The sequence below is a fragment of the Chelonia mydas genome, chromosome 21 (genome assembly GCF_015237465.2).
Source record: "Chelonia mydas isolate rCheMyd1 chromosome 21, rCheMyd1.pri.v2, whole genome shotgun sequence".
NCBI lineage: Eukaryota > Metazoa > Chordata > Testudines > Cheloniidae > Chelonia > Chelonia mydas.
This window is the reverse complement of record NC_051261.2, coordinates 17,496,149-17,517,081: the sequence shown is the minus strand read 5'-3', so window position 1 is coordinate 17,517,081 and position 20,933 is coordinate 17,496,149. Positions and strand designations below refer to the sequence as shown.

The 20,933-nt window shown below is 62.6% G+C and overlaps 1 protein-coding gene across 6 annotated transcripts in view; it reads right to left on the bottom strand.

Annotated features, from left to right (window-relative positions):
- Nucleotides 1–12,211: 12,211 nt before the first annotated feature.
- The window catches only part of AMPD2 (adenosine monophosphate deaminase 2), a 44,616-nt gene continuing 35,894 nt past the window's right edge, over nucleotides 12,212–20,933 (bottom strand). For all 6 annotated transcript variants that reach the window (XM_043533724.1, XM_043533726.1, XM_037885021.2 and 3 more), the window contains 3 exons: nucleotides 20,614–20,787; nucleotides 19,091–19,201; nucleotides 12,212–15,068 (listed from right to left, as the gene is read on the bottom strand). In XM_043533724.1, coding sequence (XP_043389659.1) covers nucleotides 14,853–15,068; nucleotides 19,091–19,201; nucleotides 20,614–20,787 — 501 coding nt within the window. In that variant the 3' untranslated portion in view covers nucleotides 12,212–14,852. The remainder of the gene's footprint in view (nucleotides 15,069–19,090; nucleotides 19,202–20,613; nucleotides 20,788–20,933) is intronic.

The window sequence follows — 20,933 nt, the reverse complement described above, 5'->3', positions numbered from 1 at the left end:
TACGAAAAGCCAGATTCAGTCGTTTCTGTATTTGGTTTTTGACAAACATCAGGGACGGTCGAGGAATGCTTGGCCCTGCCTCAGTGCAGGGGATGGAGTAGATGACCTCTTGAGATCCCTTCCAGCCCTGTACTTCTAGGTTCCCTCTTCCCAGGCTCTGGGATCGAGGAGACCGAGTCTCTGCCAAGGACATTTCTCTCTTTTTGGACCACAAACCACCCACAGAATCTACTTCCTGTGGCCCCAGAACTAGAACTTTGGGGGAATCTAGCTGTAGGCTCTGGCCAGGTTGGTGGGGCCCATGGGTAGTGCTCCAGGCCCACAGCCCAGGGATCCCAGTGTGATTGCTGGGTGGGGGTCTCTCGGCCCAGGAAGGGCCGTGAGAGCTTTGCCATCACTCTGCAGCCCCGCCCCGCCCCGCCCCAAGGCAGCTCAGCTGTGGTGTTGATGGGCTCTGGAGGCAAGGCCCTGCACACAGCCAAGGGCAGGGCATGAACACCAGGGTCAGATGGGGGCTCAGTGGAGAACAAGGCAGATCCCGTGACCCTCTACCTCCCCCCCCACCCCCATGCAGACGTCTCTCAGATATAGCTGGGGCACTTGGTCCTCCACCCCAAGAACCTTTGTATAGAACGTACTCTGAGGAGCAGAAGGCACGGGGATGTCCCATGCTTGAGATTAAATGGAGCCTTGGTCCCCGAGCCCCACCCCAGCTACAGGACTAGTCCCCTTCCTGCCCCCACGCCTCCAGACCTCCAGGATGTTCTGCAGCACCAGAAGGTTGGGCTTCTGATCTTCGCACACCAAGGCCTTCAGCATCTCATCCATGACTTTCAGAGTCTGTGTGCAGAGCAGAGGAGAAACCAGAGCAAGTGGCATTACCCAGCCAGGAGCTGAACCAATGCCCTGGCATGTGACACCCCCCAGGCCATGGCAGCCCCCGGTATTCCAGCTCACCCACTCACTTGTACCCACAGGGGACCTACTGAAAACTCCTCCTGGCAACAGGACCTCACCTGCCTTTGCTGTCCCCAGGAAGGCCACTGCACACAGTCTAACCCACTGGAAGAGTCAGGAAGGACTCCACATTGGAGGGGGAGGGGAGATTTCCAGCCAAGCTTCAGTTCCCCTGGCCTGTGTGCGTCTGAGGCAGCCGATCTCAGGCCTGTGCCCCCAGCCACGCACTGGGGATGAATGTGCTTGTGAAGGGAGTGTCTGTTCCCCACTAATTGCCAGTGCATGTGAAGGATAAATGCCTACTACTGCTACCCTATGAGGGAGTTACTCCTTTCTCTCTGGCGGTGGGGCCTGTGCTTTGGTGCTGCAGGTCCTGAGCTGAAGTCCTGCCGAGAAGCTGTGATTATTACACTCTTATGCCAGTGCCAGGTAACCCAGTGGGCAGGGACATGAGCGACTGGCAGGATTCCCACTTGGTTTGGGGCAGCTGCGCAAGGCCAGTTTGGGGCTTACCTTGATGTACAGAGCAGCCTCCACGTCCTGGGTGGGCTCTGCTGGAGGCAGGGAGAAGACGCTGCAGAAGCAGGTGGCGAGCAGGCTGGATTGTTCCAGGCCCCGCAGCGGTGGCTTCACTTTGCTAAGAGAAGAGACACGGGCGGATTGGAGGGCTGAGGCGGGACTGATGCGCTAACGTTGGCCTCAGGCTCCCAGGACATGGAAACACCTGCGGGGGCTCCAGCTGGGGGGTGGTGGATGAGAACAGGGGGTGGTGGAGGGAGCTGGTGCTGCCTTCTCTCATACCAGCAGGCAGGGACTTAGTGTAGCCTGCAGCTGTCTGCAGTGACCCCACCAGGACTCACCAGCTGGGGCAGAGAGCGCTGCGCTTCGCCGAGAAACAACATCCCGCAAACGGCATGGACGGGAGACTAGAACCTGCTGCCAGCAAAGGGCCTCTGAACCCAGCGGCCACAGTGCAAAGGAGTCTGCCAGTCCTGCCCCGCTGGGGGCAAGAGACCCTCCTGTCATGGAGTCCCTGGGCGATGCTCTGGAACTGCTCCCTATGGAGCCAGTCAGGACTCTGGGGAAGTCTCCTCTCTGTGAGCAGCCTGTCCCCAGGGCACACAGCTCCCACAGCTTCCACCTTCCTGGGTCTGACCTTGGAGCATTCAGCATCCTCTGCCCCTCCGTGCGCTTCCCACAGCGAGTCCACTCAGGCGGGGCTCCTGGGGAAGCCAGAGGGTCCTGCCCCCCAACTCCGCAGTCAGACGTGACTCTCAGCCAGCCAGTAAAACAGAAGGTTTATTAGACGACAGGAACATGGTCTAAAACAGAGTTTACAGGTGCAGAGAACAGGACCCCTCAGCTGGGTCCATTTTGGGGGGCAGTGAGTCAGACAACCACGTCTGCCCTTCACTCCATGTCACAGCCAGCCCCAAACTGAAACTCCCCCCAGCCCCTCCTCCTCTGGGCTTTGTCCCTTTCCCAGGCCAGGAGGTCACCTGATTCCTTTGATCGCCAACCCTGTAGCTCTCACCTTGCAGGGGGGAAGGGCCAGGCCATCAGTTGCCAGGAAACAGGGTGTCGGCCATTCTCTGTGTCCAGACCCCTGCACACACCTGCCCTCTAGGAATCTGCAATGATCATACTCCCTCACCCCACCCCCTAGATACTTAAGAACTGCCTAGGGGAAACTGAGGCACCCCCACACTATTCAGAGGAAACATTAAGAACACCTCCCATCACAGCCATCTGCACTGCGGCTGCACAGTCCGGGCCAGCAGAGAGATGCTGCCCTGCCCCTGCCCGTTGCTCTCAGGAAGGTGGGGACTGCCCAGACGGCATTAACCCCTTCACCCCCACTGCCAGAGCATGGCCCCAGCACATGCAATGAGGTGCCAGGTGACCACTCGAGCTGCCCCCTGCAGGACAGAGCTGTGCCCCTCGTGGTGGGTGGCAGCCAGTGAGGAACAGCTACACCCACTGCTGACACAAATCACCCCCTTCCGCCCCTGCAGAGACGGGATCGTGGCCAATGCTGTCGCCTGCCCCGCTCTCAGGAAGCCCGTGTCCAGTGGGGAGAGCCGCCCCAGCGCCTGCCCCTCCTCCCCCTCCCATTCCTGGGGAACCTATCGAGCCAACAGCGAGAGCCCAGCTCCAGCCCGCAGCATCCGCCACCCTCCAGGGTCCTGATGGGCAGGCTTCTGGGACGCTCAGAGCAGGGCGCCAGCGGCACTGAGAGAGCCCCCCATGGCCCAGGCAGTGCCACGTGCCAGGGCTCAGCCACGGGGAGTCGCTGAGCTGCCGGTGTGATGCAGCTGGCGGCGACTCCGGTGGCTCCGCTCCAGCAGCACCCAACTGCCCCTCTCCCCCCAGAGCCATCGCCTGTGGGGTCCCAGCGGCAGTGCCGGGTTCACAATGGCGCCATGGAGCCGGGCCCATGCTCAGAAGGGGCCCCGGTCTGCTCCACTTGCCCTGCACCCCGAGACCCGCTGGCTCCTCCCACCCACCACTTGCTCCTCTAGGCCTGCCCGCTGAGGGCTTCTCTTCACCCCCTGACCCCACCCGCCAGCTTCTCTCTGCCCCCCGGCCAGACCCCAGGCACCTCCGGCTCCGGGCAGTCTCTGCTTCCCACCACCTATGGGGCCCCACCTGACTCCCCGGCGCTGAGCCACCTGGGACTGGTGCAGAAGCCTGGCCAGTCTCAGCCAGGTGTGTGGGGCGGGAAACTGTGGGAGGCTTGGCTGGGCCCCTCCAGGTAAGTGGGTCCTGAGCGAGCCCAGCTGGGGCAGGCCCTGGCCTGGCTGATTGCACCACCCCCGAGGGACCAGAGTGATTCAACCTGGCAGACAGTTACCTCCCGGCCGGGAGGCAGGGCGTGGGGGTGGACCGGGGGGGGGGGGGGCGTGGTGCTGGGCTGTGAAGGGGGCAGGGAAGATCTGTGTGTTGGGGCACTAGGGAGTAGGGGTTCTGTTTGGGGTGCTGGACAGTTGTGGTGGGGCAGTGGGCAGGGGGGCGCTGGGCAGGGGTGGTGGTGTGCAGGGTGCTGGGCATTTGTGGCAGGGTCTGGTTAGAGCGCTGGGCATAGTGAGTCCAGGGGGGCTCTGGCCATAGGGAATTGGAGGGCTGCTCCAGTGTTGGGTAGAGGGGGCTGTGTGGTGCGGCATGGGCCCACCCCCCAGGGGAAGGGGCATGCTGGCAGCACAGGGCTGGGCGGGCCACTATGCGTCTGGCAACTGCTAGTTTCTAAATAGTGCCCTCGCACTGGGATGGGCGGAGCAGGGCAACCCATTCCAGGCCCCTGGCCACCCCCTCGCTCTGGGGACTGACCCCCCTGCACCATGCTCCATTTCCCCCGTGGGGACGCTGGGTTGGCCAAAGCCCCTGCTGGGCCGCACGAAGGGGGAAGCCCAGCATGTTCATGCGGGGCAGTGGGAGAGGGCGATTGGGTGGGGCTGGCCCAAGGCCCTGCTGGATTGCACCTCACGCATATGGGGCCCCCGTGCTACAGAGCTGTGTGCCAGGGGCAACGGTGTGTGTGGGTTTTGTGGCTCATCTCTCCAAGGCCTGGGTGGCAGCAACTGCTGCAGAGAATCCCAGGCCTGATTCCCCCCACGCTGGGTCTCCTGAATGGCCCCTGCCCTGGGGGGTCCATTCCTCACCCAATGTCTCCTGCTGACTCTCCAGCAGCTGCACGGCAGGTGTCCTAATGCAGCCCCAGCCCTCTCCAGAGCTCCGGGGGACTGGCCTGGCATCGGACTGGCCTGGTAACTAGAACAATGGCTCCTGCAACCTGAGAATGCCTGTTCCCCCGGCAACCTCAGTGCCATTCCCTCTGGAAGTGATGATGTCAGCAAAGGTGATGGAGGTGGTCCGGCCTAGTGGTCGGAGCTGGAGGCAGGAGGCCAGGGCGTGGGTGGAGTGAGGCTGGAGTGAGACCAGGGCTGGAGCAGGCTAAGACTGTTGCCAGTGTCAGGCAGGAGCGAGTTCATGTTGAGCAGAATGAGCTGCTGCTGTGAGACTGATACACCTGCTCTGCGAGTCACGGGGCCAGTTCCTGGCTTGTCTGGAGCCCAGCACAGGAGGGACTCAGCGCTTGACAGATGGCTCCAGGGGGCACTTGGCTCCTGCTGGGTACTGACATGCCAGGCGCCCCAGGGCCTTATCACCAGCCTGTTCCCAGTCTTGGCATGGCGGTACATTTCCTTCCAGTAGCCGTCCCCTGGCATTAAACCAGGGACTCCGTGCTGGGGATGTGCACCTGGCAGCACGCAGCCTCCTGAGAACAGACAAGCCAGGCTGAAGGGCAAGGGCTCCCAGAGAGAAACAGCAGGAGGGCAATGCTGGGAACCCCCAGGCCATCTTCAGCTAGAGCATGAGGGCGCTCTGGCATCCTGGAGAGCATGAATCTAGCTTCAGCTCAGCCTTTGTGTCCCCCCGTTCTCTGCGCTAGGTGGGTCAAAAGCGCTGATCAGGAGTTCCTGGCTTATCCAATGTCAGTTTCCAGCTCTTGTAAAAAAAACGGTGACTTCCCAGACCCAGGAGCTGGCACTCTTCAGACTGGGCTGGGCCTGTACACGTTCCACTTTCAGGGCGTGTGCACCCAGGACACGCGAGTCGCAGACATTTGCCAACTGCACCACGGAGCAGTGCCTGCGCCCCTGCTCTCCCCATGTGCTCAGGCATGGGCATCAAAAGGGCACGTCTGCCACCTCCCTCTCAAGTCCTTTGCACCTGCATGCTGCCAGGGGAACATCCCCATTTCCACTGAGGCCTCAGAGACAAGGTTTATGACGAACAGGCTGGAGTTGATCCCCCCGCCCCCCTGTTGCACCCCTACGGCTAGCTGGGATCCAAACTGACACTCACCGGTTTGAGCCCCTGCCTAGCTGTAACAATGCGGCCTTTGGTGGGACACTTCTGAGAGTATCAATTCACGACAAATTGCTTAGAACAGGGCAGTTACAGCCCAAGGCTGGGGTTTCTCCACTTCTAAGGCACACCAAACCAGCCAGACAGAGAGGACTTTGGTTTCACCCCACTGGCTAACCATAAGTAATACAAGCAATTCCCTAGACACTCCAGTTTCCCAGTATCACCACCAGTGCCACTCGTTATGGGGATGACTGGTTATGAAAACCAATATCCCAGTAAAAGAAAAACGGTTCTCCCGATCCCAAAGGACCAAACCCCAGACCCAGGTCAATATACAAGTCAGATCTTACCCACAAATCACGCTGTTGCCAATCCTTTAGAATCTAAAATCTAAAGGTTTATTCAAAAAAAGAAAGAAATATAGATGAGAGCTAGAACTGGTTAACAGGAATCAATGACATACAGTGATGGCAAAGTTCTTGGTTCAGGCTTGCAGCAGTGATGGAATAAACTGCAGGTTCAAATCAAGTCTCTGGAGAACGTCCCCAGCTGGGATGGGTCATTGAGTCCTTTGTTCAAGCTTCAGTTTGCAGCAAGGTTCCTCCAGAAGTCAGAAGCAGGACTGAAGACAAAATGGAGGGGTTTCCATGGCCTTTTATATTCTTTCTCTTGTGGGTGGGAACCCCTTGGTCCTCCTGTGCAAAGTCACAGCAAGATGGAGTTTGGAGTCACATGGGCAAGTCACATGTCCCTGCATGACTCAGTTCTTTACAGGCTGACGCCATTGTTTACATGTTAGTTTGAACATTCCCAGGAAAGATCAGATGTGGACTGGCGTCTCCCAAAGTCCATTGTCAGTTAAGTGTTTCTTGATTGGGCACTTACTGAGAATAGTCCCTTCTCAAGAAGCTGACCAACTTCAACTACAAAAGTGATACACACAGACAGACAGCGTCATCATAACCAGCAAAGCATAACCTTTCCATAGACACCTCACTGGACCTCCTTTGTACAATATTTGCTGCAAATATAGAACAGTGGTTGCAACAATGATCTATACGGTCACAGTTTACGTCAGTAACTTCACACTAGCCAGGCCCTGTTCCCTCCCCCCAGGAAGTTGCTGAACTCCTGCAGGCAGCCATGACACACAGGCGCTTGGGGCTCGAGAGAAGGGCTATCGTTGGCTGAAGGAACCCTGCCTGTATGGTGGGGATTGACGCCACTGTGCCAGCAGGTGCCCCCCAAGTCCTGTGCTCTGCTGAGTCTGGGGAGATGGGCGGGTTCAGCCTCATTAGAGGGGATGTGGCGGGACAGAAAGGCAGAATCGGGTCCCTGCGCAGAGCCCCTCTACAACCTGCCTGTGTCCTAACCGCCAGGACAGTGGCCAATCCCACCTCCAGGTCAGGTTCCAGCGTCGGGTCCTGTCTACACCCACAGCATGTGCTGATAGACTCCGGAACGTCCAGTAAGTTCACAGACACTAGAAACTGCCTAACACCAGGCTGGGGGCTGGGGATGTGTAGGGTACAGAGCACAGCGCCCCTAATGCCGGGCAGGAGGCTGGGAGATGGGGAGGTTCCGGGTACAGAGCACAGCGCCCCTAATGCCGGGCAGGAGGCTGGGAGATGGGGAGGTACCGGGTACAGAATGCAGCGTCCCCTAACGCCGGACAGGCAGGGCTGAGAGATGGGGGGTACAGAGCACAGCGCCCCTAATGCCGGGCAGGAGGCTGGGGCTGGGGATTCATAGATTCATAGATATTTAGGTCAGAAGGGACCATTGTGATCATCTGGTCCGATCTCCTGCACAACGCAGGCCACAGAATTTCACCCACCCACTCCTGCGAAAAAACCTCTCACCTACGTCTGAGCTATTGAAGTCCTCAAATCATGGTTTAAAGACTTCAAGGAGCAGAGAATCCTCCAGCAAGTGACCCATGCCCCATGCTACAGAGGAAGGCGAAAAACCTCCAGGGCCTCTTCAAATCTGCTCTGGAGGAAAATTCCTTCCCGACCCCAAATATGGCGATCAGCTAAACCCTGAGCATATGGGCAAGATTCATCAGCCAGATACTACAGAAAATTCTTTCCTGGGTAACTCAGATCCCACCCCATCTAATATCCCATCACAGCCCATTGGGATGTGTAGGGTACAGAGCACAGCGTCCCCTAACACCGGGCAGGGGGGCTGAGAGATGAGTGAATATGTAGGGCACAGACTGCAGTGCCCCCTAATGACAGGCAGGAGGACTAGGGGAATATTTAGGGTACAGAGCACAGCGCCCCTAACGCCAGGCAGGAGGCTGGGAGATGGGGGGTACAGGGTACAGAATGCAGCGCCCCTAGCACCGGGCAGGGGGGCTGGGGATGTGTAGGGTACAGAGCACAGCATCCCCTAACGCCGAGCAGGAGGCTGGGAGATGCGTCGGATATGAAGCACAGCGCCCCCTAACACCAGGACACGAGGTCTCGTCCATGTCAGGGCAGAAATGATCACACCCTTCGAATTGGGGATTTGCCATGGCCTCAGCACCCCACTGATTGGAGCCAGCAGGTTCACTGCAGAGCCAGCAGGTCCCCTCTCCCTGGGGTTTTGAGGATCTAAATCTTGGGCGTAGGCCCCTGCTGTGGCACTTAGGGGCTGGATCTAGAAACGGCTTTGCCCCCCTCCCCCTTCAGTGCCTGGCTCTCCCCACACATTGTATGGGGAGCCTGGGCACCTGGGCAGGGGCTGTGACTCCACTGGGCGGCCAGTGCTCAGCCCAAGTCCCCCATGATCCCCCGTGTTCTCGCTCACGCGTCATCTCTCTTGGACTCACGCCGGCTGTCGTACTGCTTGTGACCTTCCCCCTACCGGTCTGGTTCCCCAGCCAGTACTAGAGCCTCTGTCCCACGTGGGAATCTTCAGAGGGGAACAGAACCCTAGCAGAGAGCGTAACCGGCTCTGGCTGCAGCATACGGTTCCCCGTCCAGTATACGGCCCCAAGCGGGTCCGGACCCTGGGGAGCAGACTCCAGCCGAGCCCTGCAAAGCCTTTGCTGGTGGCAGGTGTTAGCAGAACAGAGCCAAGGAGGAGGCGCACGCTGCACCTGGCATCATCACCAGCCGTGGGGCCGCTTCTACTAGTGCACTAGATTAGCACGGAAAGGGTCGGCTCAGAGAGCTCGCTTAGTGCATGGCAAGCTGGGGCGTGAATCTCCCCCACATGAGCCTGCCCCACGCGAACAGTTCCTTAGCACGCTTTGAGCTACCCCACTTTGAAACAGGACTAGATCAACGCGAACTGTTGGTGCACCTCAGGAGGGCCTACGTAGACACTTAGCACGTGGCTGATTCACAGCCCAGCTTGCCAGGGACTGCCTGTGGGATTGCAAAACTGGCTGTTTGGAACATGGGGTAGCTGTAACCCCCGAGACACAGGCTGGAGGCAGGAGTCACTGGGTGGGGTTTTCAGGCCTGTGGTCTGCAGGAGATCGGGGGCGGGGGGGTGACAGGAATGGTCTCTTCTAGCCCTGGAATCAATCCTGTGGCCAACATGGCTACAATAACACTGCAAGCTAGAATCTATGGCTCATTAGAACTGGGAAAAGTGGGGGGGGGAGGCCATTTTGGATTGGCTGGCCCCTTTCTTATGCCCAAATCAAGACCCTCCCCACCCCCACGCCTGATTTGCACAGGTGCTGAGCATATGCAGCTCACCCTGGGAAACTTTTAATAACTGACTACATCTCTTGTTAGCTGTGACTAAGGCAACGTGGGCACCTAAACACACAACGCTCACTCAAACTAGCAGAGCCTTTTGGAATATCTCCTCTGAGACTCGACTCTCTGCTCCTTGCTGCCAGCATCACTCTCTCGGAATCAGCCACTCACCCCGTGCAAACTGGGTATTTTTGGGCAGTGATTTTCAAAGTTTTTTTTCTGGCAACCCAGTTGAAGAAAATTGTTGATGCCCGTGACCCAGTGGAACTGGGGATGAGGGGTTTGGGAGGGGCTCAGGGCTGCAGCAAAGGGTTGGGGTGCCGGGGTGAGGGCTGTGGGGTGGGGCCAGGAATGAGGGCTTCAGGGTGTGGAAGGGACCTCTTGGCTGGGGAAGGGGGTCAGGGCTCTGGGCTGGGGCTGGTGATGAGGGATTTGGGGTGCAGGAGGGGGCTCTGGGTTTGGGGGGGCTCAGGGTTGGGGCAGGGGGTTGGGGTGTGAGAGGGGGTAAGGGCTCTGGGCCAGGGGTGCAGGCTCTGGGGTGGGACCAGGGATGAGGGGTTTTGGGTGCAGGAGGGGGGCTCTGGGTTTGGGGGGGGCTCAGGGTTGGAGTGCGAGAGGGGGTAAGGGCTCTGGGCCGGGGGTGCAAGCTCTGGGCTGGGGCCAGGGATGGGGGTTTGGGGTGCAGGAGGGGGCTCTGGGTTGGGGGGCTCAGGGTTGGGGCAGGGGGTTGGGGTGCAAGAGGGGGTAAGGGCTCTGGGCTGGGGGTGCAGGCTCTGGGCTGGGGCCAGAGATGGGGGTTTGGGGTGCAGGAGGGGGCTCTGGGGTGCAGGAGGGGGCTCTGGGTTGGGGGGCTCAGGGTTGGGGCAGGGGGTTGGGGTGTGAGAGGCGGTAAGGGCTCTGGGCCGGGGGTACAGGCTCTGGACTGGGGCCAGAGATGGGGGTTTGGGGTGCAGGAGGGGGCTCTGGATTGGGGGGCTCAGGGTTGGGGTGCGAGAGGGGGTAAGGGCTCTGGGCCAGGGGTGCAGGCTCTGGGTGGGGCCAGGGATGGGGGTTTGGGGTGCAGGAGGGGGCTCTGGGTTGGGGGGCTCAGGGTTGGGGTGCGAGAGGGGGTAAGGGCTCTGGGCCAGGGGTGCAGGCTCTGGGGCGGGGCCAGGGATGGGGGTTTGGGGTGCAGGCTCTGGGTGGGGCCAGGGATGGGGGCTCGGGGTGCAGGAGGGGGCTCTGGGTTGGGGGGCTCAGGGGGTTGGGACCCAGGCCTACCTCAGTCAGCAGGGGGCTATGGCAGGTTTCCTGCCTGTCCTGGCACCGCCGGCCGCGACTCTGGAAGTGGCCGGCAGCAGGTTCGGCTCCTAGGCAGAGGCGCGCGGCTCTCACCTGTAGGCACCGTCCCCGCAAAGCTCCGATTGGCCAGTTCCCAGCCAATAGGAGTGTGCAGATGGTGCTCAGGGCAGGGGCTGTGCATGGAGCCCCATGGCCCCCCTCTAGGAGCCGGACCTGCTGCTGGCTGCTCCGGGGGCCGGCGCGGTGTCGGAAGAGGAAGGGACCAGCCTGCCTTAGCCGGCAGTGCTGCCAACGGGACTTTTCACGGCCCAGTCCGTGGTGCTGACCAGAGCCACTGCCAGCCAGTCCCGGGCCGCGACCCGCCGTTTGAAAACCACTCTTTCAGGGTGTCTATGCTGCAGTGTGTGATTAGAGCTCGCCCGGGTAGGTCCGCCCATGCTGTAATCCCAGCCTGGCACGGCAGCGCAGACAGACCCTCGCAGGCCCCAGCTACACTAGGACATGATGCCCCCCGAAAAGGGCAGCCAGCAATGGCTGCTCCCACCAGAGCCCTTGTTCTCCCAGCTCAGTCACCCCCTCCCCCCCGAGCAGTGCTGCAATGATTCGGACCCATCTACCCCAAAGGCCGAACCAGGTTAGAGGGGGCCTGCACTGGAGTTAACAAACAAACTGGGATTATGCCCCTTTTTGTGGTTTTCCATTAAGGCTTGAAGGACGTGAGGTTTCATATTCTCCTGCGTGTCTTCCGAAAGCTGAAGGCTGGACGCGTCCGGCTTTGCTGGAGCCCTCGGACATTTCACCATGGCACAAATGCCACACAAGGGCCATAAACCTACTGTCTTGTACTGGTTCCCTTGAACACCACTGTCGGGACACGGCTGCTGATGGTGACGGTCAGCTGCAGGCGTTCTTCGGACGGACCCTTTTGCTTCCCTACCACGGTGTGAACTGTTCCCGAGGGTCAAAATCCACTAACTCAGTGTGTCCTGCACATTAGAAAGAGGCAGGAGCCTGGTGCTTTCATCTTTAGTACCTACCCGTCCCCTCTGCTGCTCTGAGCTCTCCAAGGACCAGGCTTGAGCACAAGCTAACTGACAGAGCAGCGTGTGCCGGGCGCCCGGGTTCAATCCTGGCTGTGCCACTGACTTGGGCTGCGCCTGTTTCCTGATCTGGAAGATGAGGGGTAATAACCCATCCCACAGGCACCAGGGTTTAATCGCAGGCTTGGAAGGCAACTGGGAGCCAGAGCCACAGCGAGGCCTGAGCATTATTAGTGATTCACGGCTCCTGCAGCCATTTGCACGTAGAAATCGGCACAGCGATGAGCAGTGGAATCGCGGTCTGAAGGCGGGTCCCATGTCCCCACCCCACTCAGGGAGTCACACACAACCCGGGAGTTTACTTAAATAGTTTGTATTTATTGATCATGCTCTTTTTTGACATGACAATGGAGAACAACGACTGCGTGCCGGCTGTTAATCGAATGACACAGCAACACCAGAGTGTGAGTGGGAGGGTAAAATACAGCTCTAAGGTACACAGAAATCAAAACTTTCTGGGCTTAGGCAGCACGGAGAAGTGGGACAGGCTCCAGTGAAGCAGGGGGTCGAGTATGGGGGATAATCCCCTACTGATAAACCTGGCCACTGGGTGGATAGTCCCCGCCCCCACTCCTTAGCCAGGATCTGCAGAGACCCTCTGCTTTGGACCCTGCTTGTGGCTCTGATCTGCACTGCTCTGTGCGCCAGCATCGGCCAGAGCCTGCAGGGCAGTGACGGCTCCTCAGAGCTTCCAGCACCAGGACCCCAGGTAAGGGGCATGGGGCAGGACTAACACATGGACGGAGAGCTCCTACCCCCCATGGACCAGCCCCACCGTGAATGCTCTGGGACAGGGCCTGGGCGCCCCCAGACATCAGCTAGGCCAGTGGCCAGGGTGCGGCTGCTGGAATTGTCTGACAGGACCTGGAGGGTCAGAGCGGGAGCAGCCTGCTGTGGCCGGGGCTCTGGGGGAACAGGTCCAGCTGACCGAACAGCCCTGGAGGGAGCCGGGTGAGGACCGTCCCCTGGGCTGGGCGGGCGCGTGGGGAGGAGCAAGGGGACGGGGATGGATGGAGGAGAGCGCCCCGCACATATGGGCCCAGGCAGTGACTGTGACCAGAGTTAAGGGGGGAGGGAGCTGAGCTTTGCCCCAGCATGGGGGGCTGCTCCCAGGAGCCAGTGGGGGCAGGGAACCTCCCGCCCATGCGCAACCCCCTGATCTCTCACCATGGCAGCGAGATGGGTGTGGTGCCAGGGCTGCCTAGCTGTACTGGCTACACGGGGCCCAAATGCAGGAGGGAGACACAAGGGCACAGAGTCCAGGGGCCTGTTTCTAGGGCAGGGTGGGCAGCTCTGGCCCCAGCCACATACAGCCAGCCCCTCCCCAGCGAAGGGGTCACCCCCCAACCTATAAAAACTTCCCTTCAAGGGGACCTGGGGGGCTGAGCTCCGCACTGCACCCCAGCAGAGCGGGCAGGGCCTCTCTTCCTCACAGCAGTCGCAGGGGCGGGGAGCATGTGGTCTGGATCCGTTCCATGGGGAGCCAGAGACGGTTCCTTCCCCACCCCCTGGACACTGGCACTGTCCCGTCTCGGTAGTCCAGGACCCTAGAACAGAGGTGGGGGGGGGGGGAGGGGCCCGTCAGATCTAGGGCCCCTCTGGGTAATGCCACAGGGACTTGGCCACAGAGCGCTCTGCAAGCCCATGGCCGGCCCCTGATGCATGGGAGCAGAGCAGGTGGGGCCGCGGTGGCTCAGCAGGGGCCGGGGACAGCTGCGAAGCAGCGCATGTGGGAGAATGGTTCTGCAGCCCAACACACCCAGACGAAGTTGGGCACCAGGCACAGACAACTGGGGCCTCGCTCCCTACTGCTGCCAGGGAGCTCCCGGGGTCTCCCACAGGAACTGCCCCCGAGAGACTAGGCTGGCTGTGACTGCCCTGACTGGGCGGTTCCCAGGAGCTAGAGGGTTAATAAAGACGCCCAGGGCCCTCCCTTGCCACTGACAGAGAAATGCTCAGACTGACACTAGATGCGTACGGAGTTAAAAATACCTCTGCCCCGGCCCCTGGCCTTCCCCCCATTCCAGGCAGGACCACAGGCTGGGTCGGAGGACTCAGGTGTCACCGTTTGAGGAATCTGGAGGGTGGATCCTCCTTTCTTGGCGAAGTCCACGGCCCAGCCAGCCCCCAGCACCGTGGCCCATAGAGCTCAGCCTCGTGGGGCAGGGGGCATGGCTGCAGCAGGCTGGAGGCCTGGGCAAGGGCATGCCCAGCTCTCAGCCACCTGCCCTCATGGCTACAGCTCCAGACACAGAGACATCCAGCCACAGAACTCACCGGACTGACAATCTCAAGGCAACACCTTTCCCAGGCATAACACAAGCCACGCTGGGCATGGCACCTGCCCAGAGCATGGCACCTGCCCAGAGCACCATGCTCCAGCAGCCCCCACCCACGTGCACCCCCACCAAGCGAGAGGGGTGCCAGCCCCTTGACACGTACCAGAGTTTGCACGCCAGCACGCTCATGCCACAGTTGCCTGCCGCAGGCTCACTAGCACCTCCAAGCCTCTCACCGGGGCCTGTGCGGTTACACGCCAAGCCCCTCGTGTCTCCTCTCCCCATGGTGCCAGGATCCATGCTCCCGGCCTTCCACCCAGCTCCCTCTGCACTAGTGCCCCCAAACGGCCCAGCAGACCCTCACGCTAGAGTCCAGCAGGAGTAAAAAAAAAAAAAAAAAGGTAGAACAAACGCAGAAGAAAACTAACAACCCAAAGCAACCAACTAAAAAGGCCCCAGCCCATTCCCAAAGGCAGCCGCTCAGGAAAGAGAATGAGCCCCTTCCTCGAGGAAACACCAAGCAAAGGGGAATGCAGCGAACCCAACGACAGGGAACGGACAGGATCCCCGGGGCCAAGAGTGCAGATGCTATGAAAGGCAGCAGGGGGTTCTCATGCGCCAGGCCAGCCCCCTGCGGGGAGCGCGCAGACAAGCGTCCTTCACTGCGTGCCCAGGCTGGAGCTCATGGTTAGGGAGTCCTCTTCCTGGATGGTCTCCAGCTCCGCCGTCTGCACGGCCTGCGTGATGAGTGTCAGCTCCTGGCACAGCGTCTCAAAGCGGTAGCTCACCCGGATGTCTGGCACATTGGTGCGTCTGATGTCATTCCCCTCGGACCCTTCCTTCAGGTAATTGGGTCCCAGCCAGTAGCTCTTCACCTGGGAAAGAGGGCAGAGACGGATGCTCAGGAGGTCTCAGGATGAGACTTTCAGCCTGATGGATCACATGCTGGCTGGGAGAGGTGCCTTTACCCGCTGCTGAAATGCAGCCACCTCTGGGGTGGGGAGCAGCAGTCGTATAACAGAGTGCAGCAATACTATGTAACAGTCACGGCTGGAGAGTGAACAAGAACCCCGTATCCAAGATGCGCTGGGGGATTCATGGAGCAGGCATGGAATAGCTAGAGCTGGAATCTGGCCAACCCCTCACCCTCCGGACGATGTGCCAGGGGCTCAGTAACAGGCACGAAAGGTCCCAGCCTCTGGTTTGTGTCTCGCCTGAAAGGCAATGCAGCTCCGGAAGCACAGAGCCCCTGGCACCGCGCTGCGGCACGGACTCTGGCAGAAGCAGCGTGTGCCACTCGACAGGACCTCCCCTCCAGCACCACAGGCCCCTCTGCAGCAGTGCTGGGAGATAGGGCATGGGCGGGGTACAGAGCACAGCGCCCCCTAACGCCAGGCTGGGGGGCTGGAGATGGGGGGGTTTAGGGTACAGAGCACAGCGCCCCCTAACGCCAGGTGGGGGGGGAGGGTAGGCTGGAGATGGGGGGTGTAGGGTACAGAGCACAGCGCCCCCTAACATCAGGCTGGGGGGCTGGAGATGGGGGGTTTAGGGTACAGAGCACAGCGCCCCCTAACGCCAGGCGGGGGGGAGAGGCTGGAGATGGGGGGTATAAGGTACAGAGCACAGCGCCCCCTAACGCCAGGCTCGGGGGGGGGGGAGGCTGGAGATGGGGGGTTTAGGGTACAGAGCACAGCGCCGCCTAACGCCAGGCTGGGGGGGAGAGGCTGGAGATGGGGGGTTTAGGGTACAGAGCACAGCATCCCCTAACGCCAGGCTGGGGGCTGGAGATGGGGGGTTTAGGGTACAGAGCACAGCGCCCCCTAACGCCAGGCGGGGGGGAGAGGCTGGAGATGGGGGGTATAAGGTACAGAGCACAGCGCCGCCTAACGCCAGGCTGGGGGGGGAGGGGAGGCTGGAGATGGGGGGTGTATGGTACAGAGCACAGCGCCCCCTAACGCCAGGCTGGGGGGGGAGGGGAGGCTGGAGATGGGGGGTGTAGGGTACAGAGCACAGCGCCCCCTAACGCCAGGCTGGGGGGGGAGGGGAGGCTGGAGATGGGGGGTGTAGGGTACAGAGCACAGTGCCCCCTAACGCCAGGCTGGGGGGGGAGGGGAGGCTGGAGATGGGGGGTGTGGGGTACAGAGCACAGCGCCCCCTAACGCCAGGCGGGGGGGGGGGAGGCTGGAGATGGGGGGGTGTAGGGTACAGAGCACAGCGCCCCCTAACGCCAGGCGGGGGGGGGGGAGGCTGGAGATGGGGGGTTTTAGGGTACAGAGCACAGCACCCCCTAACGCCAGGCGGGGGGGAGAGGCTGGAGATGGGGGGTTTAGGGTACAGAGCACAGCGCCCCCTAACGCCAGGCGGGGGTGGGGTGGGGGGGAGGCTGGAGATGGGGGGTTTAGGGTACAGAGCACAGCACCCCCTAACGCCAGGCGGGGGGGGGGTGGGGGGGAGGCTGGAGATGGGGGGTTTAGGGTACAGAGCACAGCGCCCCCAACGCCAGGCTGGGGGGGGGGGGGGAGGCTGGAGATGGGGGGTGTAGGGTACAGAGCACAGCACCCCCTAACGCCAGGCGGGGGGGGGGAGGCTGGAGATGGGGGGTTTAGGGTACAGAGCACAGCACCCCCTAACGCCAGGCTGGGGGGCGAGGGGAGGCTGGAGATGGGGGGGTTTAGGGTACAGGAGCACAGCGCCCCCTAACGCCAGGCTGGGGGGGGTGGGGAGGCTGGAGATGGGGGGTGTAGGGTACAGAGCACAGCGCCCCCAACGCCAGGCTGGGGGGGGAGGGGAGGCTGGAGATGGGGGGGTGTAGGGTACAGAGCACAGCACCCCCCAACGCCAGGCTGGGGGGGGGGGGAGGCTGGAGATGGGGGGGGTGTAGGGTACAGAGCACAGCGCCCCCTAACGCCAGGCTGGGGGGGGAGGGGAGGCTGGAGATGGGGGGGTGTAGGGTACAGAGCACAGCGCCCCCAACGCCAGGCTGGGGGGGGAGGGGAGGCTGGAGATGGGGGGTGTGGGGTACAGAGCACAGCGCCCCCTAACGCCAGGCGGGGGTGGGGTGGGGGGGAGGCTGGAGATGGGGGGTGTAGGGTACAGAGCACAGCGCCCCCAACGCCAGGCTGGGGGGGGGAGGGGAGGCTGGAGATGGGGGGTGTGGGGTACAGAGCACAGCGCCCCCTAACGCCAGGCTGGGGGGGGGGGGGGAAGCTGGAGATGGGGGGGTGTAGGGTACAGAGCACAGCGCCCCCTAACGCCAGGCTGGGGGGGGAGGGGAGGCTGGAGATGGGGGGTGTAGGGTGCAGAGCACAGCGCCCCCTAACGCCAGGCTGGGGGGGGAGGGGAGGCTGGAGATGGGGGGTGTGGGGTACAGAGCACAGCGCCCCCTAACGCCAGGCTGGGGGGGGAGGGGAGGCTGGAGATGGGGGGTGTGGGGTACAGAGCACAGCGCCCCCTAACGCCAGGCTGGGGGGGGAGGGGAGGCTGGAGATGGGGGGTGTGGGGTACAGAGCACAGCGCCCCCAACGCCAGGCTGGGGGGGGAGGGGAGGCTGGAGATGGGGGGTGTGGGGTACAGAGCACAGCGCCCCCAACGCCAGGCTGGGGGGGGAGGGGAGGCTGGAGATGGGGGGTGTGGGGTACAGAGCACAGCGCCCCCAACGCCAGGCTGGGGGGAGAGGGGAAGCTGGAGATGGGGGGGTGTAGGGTACAGAGCACAGCGCCCCCTAACGCCAGGCTGGGGGGGGAGGGGAGGCTGGAGATGGGGGGTGTAGGGTACAGAGCACAGCGCCCCCTAACGCCAGGCTGGGGGGGGAGGGGAGGCTGGAGATGGGGGGGTGTAGGGTACAGAGCACAGCGCCCCCTAACGCCAGGCTGGGGGGCGAGGGGAGGCTGGAGATGGGGGGTGTAGGGTACAGAGCACAGCGCCCCCTAACGCCAGGCTGGGGGGGGAGGGGAGGCTGGAGATGGGGGGTGTGGGGTACAGAGCACAGCGCCCCCTAACGCCAGGCGGGAGTGGGGTGGGGGGAGGCTGGAGATGGGGGGGGGTGGGGTACAGAGCACAGCGCCCCCTAACGCCAGGCTGGGGGGGGGAGGGGAGGCTGGAGATGGGGGGGTGTAGGGTACAGAGCACAGCGCCCCCTAACGCCAGGCGGGGGTGGGGTGGGGGGGGAGGCTGGAGATGGGGGGTGTAGGGTACAGAGCACAGCGCCCCCAACGCCAGGCTGGGGGGGGAGGGGAGGCTGGAGATGGGGGGTGTAGGGTACAGAGCACAGCGCCCCCAACGCCAGGCTGGGGGGGGGGAGGGGAGGCTGGAGATGGGGGGTGTGGGGTACAGAGCACAGCGCCCCCTAACGCCAGGCTGGGGGGGGAGGGGAAGCTGGAGATGGGGGGGTGTAGGGTACAGAGCACAGCGCCCCCAACGCCAGGCTGGGGGGGGAGGGGAGGCTGGAGATGGGGGGTGTGGGGTACAGAGCACAGCGCCCCCTAACGCCAGGCTGGGGGGGGGAGGGGAGGCTGGAGATGGGGGGTGTGGGGTACAGAGCACAGCGCCCCCAACGCCAGGCTGGGGGGGGAGGGGAGGCTGGAGATGGGGGGTGTGGGGTACAGAGCACAGCGCCCCCTAACGCCAGGCTGGGGGGGGAGGGGAGGCTGGAGATGGGGGGGTGTGGGGTAGAGAGCACAGCGCCCCCTAACGCCAGGCGGGGGTGGGGTGGGGGGGAGGCTGGAGATGGGGGGTGTGGGGTACAGAGCACAGCGCCCCCAACGCCAGGCTGGGGGCAGGAACCTGCCGAGGTTCCGCAGCGTGGCCTGTACGCTATTGAGCGGGCCAGGCTTGGAGCGCGTGCTGGGCTCTCGGAGCACAAGGGGCCGTGCCCGGGGGTGGGGGACCCCGGCGTTACCTTGTGGGAGAAGCCGCTCATCAGCACACTGTTGCGAGCGAGTTCACACATGTCACAGGAGCTGAGCTTCCACACCTGCGTGGCGATGCTGTACTCTTCCATCAGGGGCTCCTGCAACGGCACGGCCGCATCAGACTGGCCCCGGCTGCCCCCGGAGCATCCTCTCAGCCCGTCCCTGCCTGCAGCGGGGCAGGAGAGTGGGGTGGGCTGCTGATCGCTGCTGCGAACAACCAGGGTGGGCAGCACCAGAGCATGCTTCCTCCACACTGCCCTGCCCCGTGAGCCTCCGCCCTGCCCTGCCCGGGGAAGGGGAAGCCACAGTGCAGACGCTTCCCATCAGGGGGCAGCAGGAGGGCTCCTCATGTCCTAAGGTGCCGGTGGTGAGCACAGCTGGTTCCAGGTGGGGAGAATTCTGCAACCGCCTCCGCCCCTCATGCCTCTCCCCGGGGCCATGGCGCATGCATCTCCTGCTTGCATGCACCGGGCGGCCTGCACAACCGAGCCCGGCGGCCAGGAGACTGGGGAGGAGTCCTGGCCCTGAATGGGCCCACAATGGAGGGGAAAGGGCACCGATAGTCCCAGCTTCCCTGGCATTTCACCTGCTGGGGACTGGCACTGGAGCCAGAGGAATCCCGGCCTGGGGGCAGGGCACAGTCCCCAGCTGGCTGGAGCTGGGCTTGCTGCCAAAGGCAGGGCAGACAGAAATCTGGGAACGACTCGGGGGCCCGGGAGCAGCAGGATCAAAGCGAGCCCTGGGAGCAGCGTCTCCTGCATCACAATACAGGGGGCTGCTTGCAGCCAGGCCCCCTCCAGCCTGACCAGGGCCTGAACCAAAACCTGGGTCAGCCCCCCACCTTTCCCCCAGCCTCAGGGGCACGGCCCAGTCTCTGCTCTCACCGCAGCGCCCGCAGGAGTCCCTCAGCCCTGCCGCAGAAAGCTGCAATTTCACCATCTCTGCCGGCTTACATTAAAGCAACTTCGCTGGGGACCTCCGGCTTCCCCTCCAGCAGCTGCAACAAAACCTACGCCCTGCTTTAAACACCCCGACCTCCCGCAGTGCACGGCCCTGTCTGCGGGGTTAGCGTACGCCCAGGCCGGAGCTGGCAGAGAGCTGCGGGGTCCAGCCACCGGCGCCACCTCTGCTCCAGGCACCCCACACAGAACCCTCTGGCTCCGGACACAGAACAGGGGCCCCAGCCCATTCCCTGGCAAGAAGGGTCTTCTCACCTTTTTCACCCTCGCGATGCATCCTTGTGCCACCTGCAACCCCTCCCGAGCCTTGGGGTCACAGCCTGCATGCGCACCAAGGCTGGTCTCATGGCCCCAGCTACCACCCTGGGCCAGGCTAGACACATCCAGCTCCGTCCATCTTTCCCCAAAGGTCAGCGCCTGCCGCTGCTGCTCTCCTCCCAGCCCCCCCGGCTGCTGGCGTCTCCCCGAGAGTGCCACAGGCCCCAGAGGGCGCTTTGCAGAGCTGCCTGGGGCAGCGGCGTTCTCGGCCCCGGGCACCGCGACCCGCTCACCTTGGTGAAGTGGAACTGCAGGGGGTCATCCGTGGAGAGCGAGACCATCAGGCCGCGGGACAGGTACTCGGGCAGCGGGTTGCGGTGGTAGCTCAGGAAGAGACTGTTGTTGCTGAGCGGGGACATGGCGATGCCGATCTGGGCTAGGTAGTAGAGGTACTGCAGCACCGGCGCCTGGCCAGGACGAGCCGGGGGCAGCGTGGTTAACAGGGCAGAGCAGCTCCCCGCAGAGCCCGACTTCCCCCACCCCACCGCGGAGCCCAGGATCAGACCCCCACGGCGTCTCGCCGCGCCCGTTAGCTCTCCCGCTGACGTGACGT